This window comes from Sinohyriopsis cumingii, chromosome 7, assembly GCF_028554795.1.
Source record: "Sinohyriopsis cumingii isolate HCF-2022 chromosome 7, ASM2855479v2, whole genome shotgun sequence".
NCBI classification, from domain to species: Eukaryota; Metazoa; Mollusca; class Bivalvia; order Unionida; family Unionidae; genus Sinohyriopsis; species Sinohyriopsis cumingii.
In genome coordinates, this window is record NC_142967.1 from 27,708,956 (window position 1) to 27,722,591 (window position 13,636).

A 13,636-nucleotide genomic window follows, 5' to 3' on the forward strand; every position below is an offset into this window, starting at 1 on the left:
TTCAGAACATTCAACAATCGGGACTGAATTGTCTCTGGTTATGCTACAATAGTACAAAACGTTAAAACAACAAGAATATTTAGTTTAAGCAAGTGTGCCTACATGAACACGTTGACATCCACTCTAGGTTAGTCCTGCAAGCACCTGATGCCAACTCCTCCCCCCCCCCCCCATCGAAGCGGAAGTCTGGTTTAAGTAGCATACCTTCGTGGAAATAACAGCAGTTGCTTTCAAAAATAAATCGATAACATCAGTGACAGATGGCTAATTATTCAACACTTAACGAATCCCCTTACCATTATTATATGATAAAGAGACAAGGACGGATCTTATTCAGAGGTAAAGTATTGGATAATGGTTGTTGTATTTTTGTTGTTGTAGGTTTCTTATTTTGGAGAGGGATTTGTTCATCTGAAGGCAGAGGTTTGGGCTGCAACATGATTTGATGTATTCAGAGAAATCAGCCCCAGTATCACTGTATTGGTATGTTGGTAGATAAAATACTCAGCATGTTGCAATACATGTCTGGCAACCGATTTATCGCACTACATCTGACGCAGATTCAGGTGATCGTGTCACTTGTTTTCGAGGTAGAAACAAACTCGACGATACTCGGAGTTGATATATAATTTATTTAAACTATTTAATATAAAAAATCGACGTTAATTTGATTGAATGTCAAAGTAAGACAAGCCTTTTAATTAATCAGTGTCGACGATGGATGTTCTTTGTAGGCGGTTTTGTTCGTCACGTTGTTAGCTGTTCTTGGTTTCCATTATAATGAGACCGCTCCGGTGGCCTAATGGTTAGAGCGTCCGCCTCGGATGCGGTAGGTCGTGGGTTCGATCTCCGGTCGAGTCATACCAAAGACTTCCAAAAATGGTACTAACAGCTGCCTCTCATGGTGCTCAGAATTAAGAGAGACTGGTCGGCCTGGTGTCAGGATAATGTGACTGGGTGGGACATCATGCTACATGTCTGCGGCATGATGGCCCAGTGCTAGACATCACTATAAACTGTCACACTGCGGACATCGTAGTGATTTCCGCTCGGGGATTGGGGTCGGCAGTGGTAATGGCATTTGGAGAAGAAAACAAATTAAACAAGTTTTAATGATACTGAACTTTAAATTTTCTCCCAAGACTTTACAATTACTTTAAATCTCTCTCTCTCTCTCTCTCTCTCTCTCTCTCTCTCTCTCAATTAGTAACGCGTAGGGCCGCTGTGAGTGCGAGGCCAAATCGGTCCAATCGGTCTAAGGCTGGCCATGAGTGCTGCAGTTGTTGGTGCAAGTCACAAAGTATCAATATTATTATTACCAAAAATCGGTACCTTTTGAGAATCCCATGAAAACTGCAGTAAAAACGAGTGCAGGCATTTAAGCAAGAATTTAGTCCATTTTCCCTTCTGTGCCAGTGCAGGCTTCAGAGCTGTTTGAAGTAACCCTAAATTGATGCAGTGAATGACATTCACTGTTGGTATGCACACCACAATTTTAATAGAAAATTCAAGTCAGTCACTGTATTTAATTCAGCTACATGACCGTGTTGACATTATTTGGAAAAAAAATTAAATAATACCTTTATAAGATGAGATGAGAATTCTTTATTTCAGACTACATAGCCCATACATCTAAATTAAAATATAAAGTTAAACCATTGTAGACATAAAAGATCATAGACATCATATGTACAAGTATACAGATACATCTACAATAATGGACAGTGTTCTGCATTGTTAAAAATGAAATTATGTTGCACAATTTAAAGAGTAATTTGTTCCGTCTGCTAATAATTTGAGATTTTCAATGAATGTCATTGTTCCAAAGAGATTTCAATATACAGTTCTTACTGTTAGACAGTCTTGTCCTTATTTACAATACATACTTCCTCATTACTTAATCAAAACTGAATACATTATAATTTACAAACATATTGGAGACACACAAGCAGCAAGGACAAAAAGGAAATTTTAAAATAATGGATGATGACAGGGAAATTGTTTTTCAGTTCCTTTTTCTGCTTTATTTGGATCAGTGTCAAAACATTTTGTTGGAAGTAGCCACAGTGATTAATCAGTGATTATTGTTTGACAGTTTTATGACAGCTGCTGGTTTACCTTAAAGTATGTTGTGTTGTAAAATATCCTGATTTTAAACCAGGCAACCCAAAGCATAATACATTTTTATCTACCTGTATAAATTATAGCATGACCACTGGTTTTATATGAAACATTCAGCAACTGGTTCCCTGGGATTAATCCAGTCTTTTCATTCTTTCTTTTAGCACTTGTCATATTTATTGACACAGAGAATTTTGAATTGTCAAACATATGCATGGTAGTTTTAAAAACTGAGTTATTTTAATGCCTGTTTCATAAGATGTGTTTTTGCCAATTCAGTACATTTTCAGCTTTGATTCTAGTTGCACGTTGTATGATGTTAAAATAATAATTATTCTGAACACGGTGGAAAAACTGATTTCCACATTATTAAGTTTAACAACACAGGCAGTTTGAAAGTGTTTTTAATGAAAAATCCATCAAAATAATGGTAATAAATTTCTTATACAGCGGTTGGCAACCTATGGGTTTTATGCACTCAAGACTCATTTGAAAGGCATGTAGTATAAGTTGTAGTTCTGTATTATATGTACTAAAAATGATAATTAAATGAAAGAGACTAAGACTTGGCACACATCACTATACAGCACAGCAGTTCCAGTAGGTCACTGAGGCCTGTTGTTTCATCATCAACTTTGTGAACTTATTTTACAATACATGTATTTTATCAAAATTAATTTGTTGTTCAGGTATGTGAAAATTTATGTCAATGAACAGTGGCTGTTATACTTGCTGACCTAGTTCACAGATGGCACTGACTGTACAACGAGATTCCTGGAGATCCTTATCCCCACGTAGGGTACAGGATATAGAATTGCGACGGGAAAATATGCGTGGCCTGAATCAACTGGCCCAAATCTTGTTATCAAACACCGACAGGCAGATTTTGTACCGGATCCTTAAGGACTACAGGAGACACCATGATGTTGAGAGGCTGGTACCAGGTTTAAGATTAGTCTTACAAAATCCAGAACAACTAGAGTTGCTGAAGTATATTAGGACAGTCATTCATCCTGACCAGGTCCCCGAGTTCGATAGGCTTACAAACTACCAGATTCGATACAAGAAAAGGACAAAATCACCTTCATATAGATCACCAGGTAGTGAGTATTTAGAATGAATGACCATGACAAATTCGTAATTTAAGTTGTTTCTTATGTTTGTCTGATAATCTCGACTTGCAGGATGAAAGACTAAAATTAATTTTATCAAACAGCTGCTGTTGATTTTTACCTTCCATTGCTATTTTAGTACCTGTTACATAAACTTAATATCAGGGAGTGATAGAGGTAATGAGGGGGGAGATATTTTAAATAAGGGAGTTATAGAAGTAATGAGGAAAGATGTTTTGAATACGAGAATGATAGAGGTAATGAGAAAATATATATTTTAAATAAGGGAGTGATAGAGGTAATGAGGAAAGAGATATTTTGAATACAGCATTAACAGAGGTATCAAGAATGAGATATTTTGATGAAGGGATTGGCAGAGGTAATATGCAAGAAGATATTTTGAAGAGGGAATGAAAGCGGTAATGAGGAAAAAGATATTTTGAATTAGGGAGTGATAGAGGTAATGTGGAAGGAGATATTTTGAATAAGGGAGTGATAGAGGTAATGTGGAAGGAGATATTTTGGATAAAAGAATGATAGAGGTAATGAGGAAAGATATTTTAAATAAGGAAGTGATAGAGATAATGAGGAAGGAGATATTTTGAATAAGTGAGTGGCAGAAGTAATAGAGAAGGAGATATTTTGAATAATGAAGTGATGGAGGTAATGAGGGAGGAGATATTTTGAGAAAGGGATTGGCAGATGTAATAAAAAAGGATATATTTTGAATAATGGAGTAGTAGAGGTAACGAGGGAGTTTTTTTTGTATAAGTGATATAGGTAATGCGAGAGGAGATATTTTGAATAAGTGTTTGACAGAGGTAATGTAGAAAGAGATATTTTGAATAAGGGAATGATAAAAATAATGAGGAAGGAGATATTTTGAATAAGGAATTGGCAGATGTAATATGGAAGAAGATATTTTGAATAAGGGAATGACAGAAGTAATGAGGAAAGAGATATTTTGAATAAGAGAGTGATAGAGGTAATGTAGAAGGAGATATTTGGAATAAAAGAGTGATTGAGATAATGATGAAAGAGATATTTTGAATAAGGGATTGACAGAGGTAATCTGGAAGAAGATATTTTGAATAAGGGAATGATAGAGGTAATAAGGAAGGGGATATTTTGAATAAAGGAGTGATAGAGATAACTAGGAAGGAGATCTTTTGAATAAGGGAATGATATAGGTAATGAGGGAGTAGATATTTTGAATAAGGGATTGACAGAGGTAATGAGGAAGGAGATATTTTGTATAAGTGAATGATAGAGGTCATGGGGGAGGAGATATTTTGAATAAGGGGGTGATAAAGTTAATGTGGAAGGAGATATTTTGAGTAAGGGAATGATGGATAGAGGTAATGAGGAAGGAGATATTTTGTATAAGTGAATGATAGAGGTAATGGGGGAGGATATATTTTGAATAAGGGGGTGATAAAGTTAATGTGGAAGGAGATATTTTGAGTAAGGGAGTGATAGAGGTAATAAGGAAGGAGATATCTTTAATAAGGGAGTGACAGAGGTAATGAAGGAAGAGATATTTTGTTAGGTAAGTGGCAGAGGTAATAGAGAAGGAGATATTTTGAATAATGGAGTGATAAAGGTAATGAGGGACATTCTATTTTGTATAAGGGAGTGATGGAGGTAATGAGGGAGGAGATATTTTGAGAAAGGGAGTAGCATAAGTAATGTGGGAAGAGATATTTTAAATAAGAGTGGCAGAGGTAATAGGGAAGGAGATATTTTGAATAATGGAGTAATAGAGGTAATGGGGTAGGAGATATTTTAAATGAGTGAATGATAGAGGTAATGTGGAAGGAGATATTTTGAATAAGGGAGTGATAGATGTAAAGTGGAGGGAGATATTTTGAATAAGGGAGTTACAGAGGTAATGAAGGAGATATTTTGAATAAGGGAATGATAGAGGTAAAGAAGGAGGTGCTATTTTGTATAAGTGAATGATAGAGGTAATTATGGATATATTTTGAATAAAGGAGTGATTGAGGTAATGGGAACAGATATTTTGAATAAGGGAGTGATAGAGGTAATGAGGAAGAAGATATTTTGAATAAAGGAGTGATTGATGTAATCAGGACATATATTTTGAATAAGGGAGTGATAGAGGTATGGGTTATAGAGAAAGATATTTTGAATAATGGAGTTATATAGGTACTGAGGATGAGATATTTTATATAATGAAATGATAGAGGTAATGAAGAAGGAGATATTTTGAATAAGGGAGTGATAGAAGTAATAGGGAAGGAGATACTTTGAATAATGGAGTTATAGAATAATGAAGGAGATATTTTAATTAATGGAGTGATAAAGTTGACGTGTAGATGACTGTTCTCTGTTTGTGAAAATTTGTAATATTTAAATACTTAGAAGATTTAGAGAAAACTATTGCTTCTTCAGCATTCATAAGTACCAGTTTTGAATTGAAACCTGACATAATGTCCACAGTGGAAATGAACACAAGCTTACAAAAATCCATTGCCACATTGTGACCCTTCCATATCTTTTAAACAGTACTTGCATAACAATTTGGTAAATGTTGTCTTTTGTCTATTTATTTTACTTTCTTGAAGTTATAATTTGATCAGAAATATGCATTTTTTTCTAATACAAAAAATTCCATCATTTTATTGAGATTAAAGTAATTGAAATATTACGAAAAGATTCACACTGCAGGTCTATGGACTGTCAGCTCATTTGGGCTTGCCACATATGAGAAAGTTAACTAAAAGAAGAAAACTGTGACTGACACACAGCTTACAACTTTGCACACTAATGCAGTACAAAAGATATTGAAATTGTTGCACCCAGAATTTTTTAACTAGATTCGTTTCAGGCCTGGAAAGAAACTTCTTGTAAATATAGTTTCAAGAATTACAGTAACATTTTATGTACTGCTTGACAATGCTGAGAGGAGAGCACATAAAAACAGCAAATTCTGATGGAATATGGTATACATATTTTATGTGTTTACAAATGTTAATCTTCAACTAGTCCTAATAGAACCAGTCTTTGATTAATGTGCTGTTTCCTATTCAACATGAAGCAACAGTTAATTTCTATTTTTACTTCCCTGCCAATGTAATCTTTCACAGTATAAAGGATAGAGCCATTAATAATTTACAGCTTGATTCTGTATCAAGCTATAGTCTGAGGTAATTGAAAAATGCTTCCATGGCCAGTCCAGGTACGTCTACCTTTCCATCTGTTACCTGCTTGTTTCATTTGATCAATAACAGGTACAGGTCTGCATCACAACAACACTATGAACAAGGTGTTGATTTAACTTTTGGTATAATGGGCCTGTCGGTATGACACAAAGAAATCCATATTTTGCTGGTCAATAAAGGGCCTGTCAGTAAGAAGTAGTGTAAAATCATACATATAGTTTAAATAGAAATTGAAATACATATATTGACAAGCAGAAACACCCAATAATGTGTGGAATGTTTTATCATGGTTTTGTCAATCCTCCTCAATACAATTCATTTACTTTTGTGGTTATGAGTTTTAATGACTGTGTGAATTATTTTTTTCTTCTCATCAGTACTTAAATTAATGGATTGGGAAATGGTCCTGTTGTTTTCATTTATGGTATGCTGCAACCATAAAACTCCCAGAATTGGTGTTCCACATATTTATATTGTTATTATATATATATATATATATATATATATATATATATATATAGAGAGAGAGAGAGAGAGAGAGAGAGAGAGAGAGAGAGAGAGAGGACTATTATTACAAGTGAATATATATATATATATATATATATTCATTAAAATACAGTGAAAAATTTCATGAAGGACAGTACTGTGCGTTGTTGGCCAGAGCAGATTACATTATTACAATCACCTTTTTACACTTGTGGTTATTTGAAAATTTAGCATTATATATTTTGTTATACATCTCATGAAATCTTGTGGGTAGAATCATCTGAAGGAACACAAGTACTACTTATCATTTGCAAAAGTAACTTTCAGTGACATGCTTTTCACGCTTCCATGATCAAATTGTTTTTGCATTTGGCTTCCTTTCTCTGATATATTACTGGAATGATGTCACAGTCCTTTGTCACTAGCCTGTGAAATATTTCAGGCTTTCTGGCAGCAGCTTTAAATGTCAGCCCCTTTGCAATACCTGGTTGAAGTGCTTCAAGAAATCTGAGCCACTGAAACAAGAAAATTACCTAGCCCCACTTCAGTGTCGGCATGACATCATTAGCAGGAGTACTCATTACTTGCAATAATAGTATTATCTTTAATAGCAATGTTGTATCCATCACTTGCAGTAATATCCTTGTCCTTATTAGTTGTGTGGTACTCATCACTTGCAATAATAGTTTTGTCTTCATTAGCAGTGGTACTCATCACTTGCAATAATAGTCCTGTCTTTATTAGCACTGATACTCATGACTTGCAATAATAGCATTGTCTTCAATAGCAGTGGTACTCATCACTTGCAATAATAGTCCTGTCTTTATTAGCACTGATACTCATGACTTGCAATAATAGCATTGTCTTCAATAGCAGTGGTACTCATCACTTGCAATAATAGTCCTGTCTTTATTAGCAGTGGTACTTATGACTTGCAATAATAGTATTGTCTTCAATAGTAGTGTGGTATTCATCACTTGCAATAATATTCTTGTCTTCATTAGCAGTGGTACTCATCACTTGCAATAATAGTATTGTCTTCAATAGCAGTGGTAATCATCGCCTGCAATAATAGTCCTGTCTTTATTAGCAGTGGTACTCATGACTTGCAATAATAGTATTGTCTTCAATAGTAGTGTGGTATTCATCACTTGCAATAATATTCTTGTCTTCATTAGCAGTGGTACTCATCACTTGCAATAATATCCTAGTCTTCATTAGCAGTGGTACTCATCATTTGCAGTAATATTAATGTCTTCAATAACAGTGGTAATCATCACTTGCAATACTAGTCATGTCTGTATTAGCACAGATACTCATCACTTGCAATAATAGCCTTGTCTTCATTAGCAGTGGTACTCATCACTTGCAATAATAGCCTTGTCTTCATCAGCAGTGGTACTCATGATTTGCAGTAATAGTATTTTATTTAATAGCAGTGGTACTCATCACTTGCAATAATAGCCCTGTCTTCATCAGCAGTGGTACTCATGACTTGCAATAGTAGTATTGTATTTAATAGCAGTGGTAATCATCACTTGCAGTAATAGCCTTGTCTTCATCAGCAGTGGTACTCATCACTTGCAATAATAGTCTTATCTTCATTAGCAGTGGTACTCATCACTAGCAATAATAGCCTTGTCTTCATTAGCAGTGATAGTCAACACTTGCAATAATAGTATTGTCTTCAGTAGCAGTGTGGTGTTCATCACTTGCAATAATAGCCTTGTCTTCATTAGCAGTGGGACTCATCACTTGTAATAATAGCCTTGTCTTCATTAGCAGGGGCACTCATCACTTGCAATAATAGTATTGTCTTCAATAGCAGTTGTAATCATCACTTGCAATAATAGTCCTGTCTTTTTTAGAAGTGTGGTACTCATCACTTGCAATAATAGTATTGTCTTTAATAACAGTGGTAATGCTCACTTGAAATAATAGTCCTGTCTTTATTAGCAGTGTGGTACTCTTCACTTGCAATATTAGTTTTGTCTTTATTAGTGCTGATGCTCATCACTTGCAATAATATCCTTGTCTTCATTAGCAGTGGTACTCATCACTTGCAATAATAGTATTGTCTTCAATAGCAGTGGTAATCATCACTTGCAATAATAGTCCTGTCTTTATTAGTACTGATACTCATCACTTGTAATAATAGCATTGTCTTCATTAGCAGTAGTACTCATCACTTGCAATAATAGTATTGTCTTCATTAGCAGTGGTACTCAGCACTCACAGTAATAGTATTGTATTTAATAGCAGTGGTATTCATCACTTGCAATAATAGCCTTGTCTTCATCAGCAGTGGTACTCATCACTTGCAATAATAGTATTGTCTTTGATAGTAGTGTGGTGTTCATCACTTGCAGTAATAGTATCATCTTCAATAGCAGTGGTACTCATCACTTGCAATAATAGCATTGTCTTTATTAGCAGTGTTACTCATCACTCACAATAATAGTATTGTATTTAATGGCAGTGAAAGTCATCACTTGCAATAATAGCCTTGTCTTCATTAGCAGTGGTACTCATCACTTGCAATAATAGTATCATCTTCAATAGCAGTGGTACTCATCACTTGCAATAATAGCATTGTCTTTATTAGCAGTAGTACTCATCATTCACAATAATAGTATTGTATTTAATAGCAGTGGTAGTCATCACTTGCAATACTAGCCTTGTCTTCATCAGCAGTGGTACCCATCACTTGCAATAATAGTATTGTCTTCAATAGCAGCGGTGATCATCACTTGCACTAAAAGTCCTGTCTTTATTAGCACTGATACTCATCACTCACAATAATAGCCTTGTCTTCATTAGCAGTGGTACTCATCACTTGCAATAATATCCTTGTCTTCATTAGCAGTGGTACTCATCACTTGCAATAATAGTATTGTATTCAATAGCAGTGGTATTCATCACGTGCAATAATAGCCTTGTCTTCAATAGCAGTGTGGTGTTCATCACTTGTAATGATAGTCTTGTTTTCATTAACAATGGTACTCATCACTTGCAGTTGTAGCCTTGTCTTCATTAGCAGTGGTACTCATGACTTGCAATAATAGTATTGTCTTCAATAGCAGTGGTAATCGTCACTTGCATTAATTGTCCTGTCTTTATTAGTACTGATAGTCATCACTTACAATAATAGCCTTATCTGCATTAGCAGTGTGGTACTCATCACTTGCAATGATAGTCTTGTCTTCATTAGCAGTGTGGTAGTCATCACTTGCAATAATAGTCTTGTCATTATTAGCAGTGGTCATCATCACTTCCAATAATAGACTTGTCTTCATTAGCAATGTTCTGCTCATCACTTGCAATAGTGGTATTGTCTTCATTAGCAGTGTAGTACTCAGCACTTGCAATAAAATATTGTCTTTCATGGCAGTGGTAATCATCACTTGCAATAATAGTTATGTCTTCATTAGCGATGTGGTGCTCATCACTTGCAATAACAGTATTGTTTTTAATAGCAGTGGTACTCATCACTTGCAATAATAGTATTGTCTTTAATAGCAGTAGTACTCATCATTTGCAATAATAATATTTTCTTTGATAGGAATTTAGTACTCATCACTTGCCATAATGGTAATGTCTTTATTTGCAGTGGTATTCATCACTTGTGATAATAGTCTTGTCATTTTTAGCATTGGTAGTCATAACTTGCAAGAATAGTCCTGTCTTTTTTAGCAGAGGTACTGATCACTTGCAATTATAGTATTGTCCTTATTAGCAGTGTGGTACTCATCATTTGCAATAATATTATTGTCTTTAATAGCAGTGGTACTTATCACGTGCAATAACAGTCTTGTCTTTATTAGCAGTGGTACTCATCACTTGCAATTATTGTATTGTCTTTAATAGTAGTGTGGTACTCATCACTTGCAATAATATTATTGTCTTTAATAGCAGTGGTACTCATCACTTACAGTTATAGTATTGTATTCATTAGCAATGTGGTACTCATGTTTTGCAATAATAACCATGTCATTATTAGCTGATCGAAGTTGTGAAAGTTCTTTCTGCAAGTGAGTTATAGTATACTAGTAGATCTTTGTTTTAAACATTCTGTGGAGACCAGAAATGTACATTACTTAAAGAAAGCAAGTCATATATATATATATATATATATATATATATATATATATATATATATATATATATATATATATATTATAGTAAAATTTCTTGATAGCTTAAGAATGGCTACAAGGAAACAGTAATGTCTTACTTTTTTATTTATTTTTACATGTGATACCAGATCTTAGTCTGTGACACAAATTAAAATTGTGGTGAGATCAAAATTGTTTACTTCTGTTCTCTTTTTTTCTGTTTCCAGAAAGAGATTTTGCATCTGTCAGTAGCAATAGTGGCAGTAGGAACAGAGCAGAGAACATTCGGATTGTCACAATTCGCCGTCAGCATGGTGAACCAAGTCTTGGCTTCAGTGTACGAGGAGGATCAGAGCATGGCTTGGGGATATATGTCAGTGAAATTGAAACAGGTTCTGTTGCAGGTGTGTCACAATATTTCTGGTTTATCTGATACTCCTCCTTAACTGGGAAAATTCCAATTTGATTGAAGCATATATTCTATTGAAAATTCCTATTCCAACTGAGGATAGTATTGGGTTTTATGAAAATCCATCTTTTTGGTAATTAATATTTAATTTTGTAATGTCTCCCTCTTAGTAAGAGGGGTGGTTAATTGGGTTTGGCTGGCATTATCTAGAGGATGACCTCCCTTGATAGTATAGTTTGATGGGAGTGAAAGAAAAATATAATTTCAACAGAGAACTGAGCGAGAATACTGGGAAGAAATAAAGCAATATGAGCCCCCTTTGACAAGAAAATAACAAATTTAATTAAAACAAATTAATAACGGTAATTCCAATTCAAGTTAGATTATATCAATAGAATATAACAGGAGTGTCCAATTTGGATTTATTTCATCATCGTAACGAGAGGTGAAAAAGAGCGCAATGTCCATGACCGATTTGCATCACCTTCCTGTCTGGACCGTATATCAATATCTCCTAGTTCATCCTTCCTAAGCTCTATGCTTTGCCCCTTCATGGACTTCCTGGTCCTTTTATTCTGACCTTGTCCTTCTTTCCCTCAGACTTTTGTCTTCAGACTGTCTCATCACTTTCTCCCAGAAATCTGTTCCTTAAAGGACAAAATTACCCCATAATTTTGTATACCCCACACTCTAAGACGTACATAAAATACACCCATGTACTCAGAACATGTTGGCTCAACACACTGCGTAAATTCTGGCTTAGTACGGTAGGACATTGACCTCACTTCCAGCGGCAGGTCTTAAATTACCATGTGAGCGTCTATCGAATATTACCATATTCTTTTACATGTGCTACTACATGTTCGATTACTACTGCATGAAATTCACAAATTGTAACTCGCAGCAGTCCTTAACCGACAAGATTATTCAAACATTACAAAATCAGATATAATTAGGTAAGTATCATTAACTCATGATAGTCTGTATCATCCTAACAAACAAAGGAAGTTATTTCATATAGCCCTATGAAATCCTACACATATGAACATTTGGATCACATGCAATCAATTCTACCAATGAACTAATAACTGTATAAGTAAAAGGTAAATTGCATAAAAGTTCTAGCTTCAACACTTTTCATGAAATTGAATAAAATAAATTGCATACTAACTCTAGCATCAACACTTTTCCATGAAATTGAATAAAATAAGTTGTTTAACAGCTCTAGCATCAACACATGAAATTGAATAAACGATACATAATATGGAAACCTAGTCATAGCAAACACATTTGCATAAAGCAAACAATGAATAATAGAATATTATGTGAAACTAAAATTGCATAACTTATTGCTGTTCTCTTTTAGAACTTGGGCATCCTAGCACTAAACCCTGTCTTTCTTTTTACAAGACAGACACCTGGTCCCTTTCTTGTTTAACAAGGAAAGCACTAATCTCTTTATGCCTCCCTGGAGTCGACTACACTTCCTCCTTCCAGGGAATGTTTAGACTAAAGAATTTTGACTAAGGTCATCACTTTAAAGTCTGATTGCTCTAAAGTGTACGCCTTAATTTATTCTGCCCAATCGTAGGCAGCGGTCACTAACTTTTCCTAAAGAAATAATTCCTTTCATCAGGTTTAGACAGCTCAGAATCTGTGAACAACTGTGCATAACAATTTCCCTTTGAAAAAATGATAAGTGAACATAGGTTCCTACCAAGTGGTTAGGGTTGTTAGCTCATTTAATGTTTACTTTCTAAGGACTGTGTTAAGATACCCTGGTCAATTTCACTGAGTTGGAATGCTGCCCCTTTGAAGTTTACACTGACATTGGGAGAGATGAATAAAGAAAGGTCGAAGTGACCCTTTGCGAAGACTTTACTGGCTTAAATGCGATAAAAGTTTAATGTTCAGTGCATTTACTGCAATTCAATATTCGGCCCTTCACAAATTTGTTTATTTATAATTAATGATATAACTTAGAATGATCATTCTTGAGTTTTGGTTTAACTAGTCCCTTATAGGCCAGTCCATTATCATTATTTTGTTTTACTAGTTTTAATGCAGTTATCATGAATTTCCCCCATAAAAACCCATGACTGTTGATACTTAAATTTGTGGATCATAGAAGTATCCCAATCATCTTGCAAGATGACTATTTCTTACTTGTCTAACTAGGAAATGGTTCTGATTGTCTTCCAAGATGGC

At 34.7% G+C, this 13,636-nt stretch overlaps 1 protein-coding gene across 2 annotated transcripts in view; it reads left to right on the forward strand.

Annotated features, from left to right (window-relative positions):
- Window positions 1-203: 203 nt before the first annotated feature.
- The window catches only part of LOC149794935 (uncharacterized), a 114,923-nt gene continuing 101,490 nt past the window's right edge, over window positions 204-13,636 (forward strand). Inside the window, exons 1-3 of one of the 2 annotated variants that reach the window (XM_089964596.1) lie at window positions 204-339; window positions 2,811-3,221; window positions 11,247-11,423. In XM_089964596.1, coding sequence (XP_089820722.1) covers window positions 2,870-3,221; window positions 11,247-11,423 — 529 coding nt within the window. In that variant the 5' untranslated portion in view covers window positions 204-339; window positions 2,811-2,869. Of the gene's footprint in view, window positions 340-388; window positions 484-2,810; window positions 3,222-11,246; window positions 11,424-13,636 lie in introns of those variants that run through there. The other variant, XM_089964595.1, reaches the window with a different exon arrangement.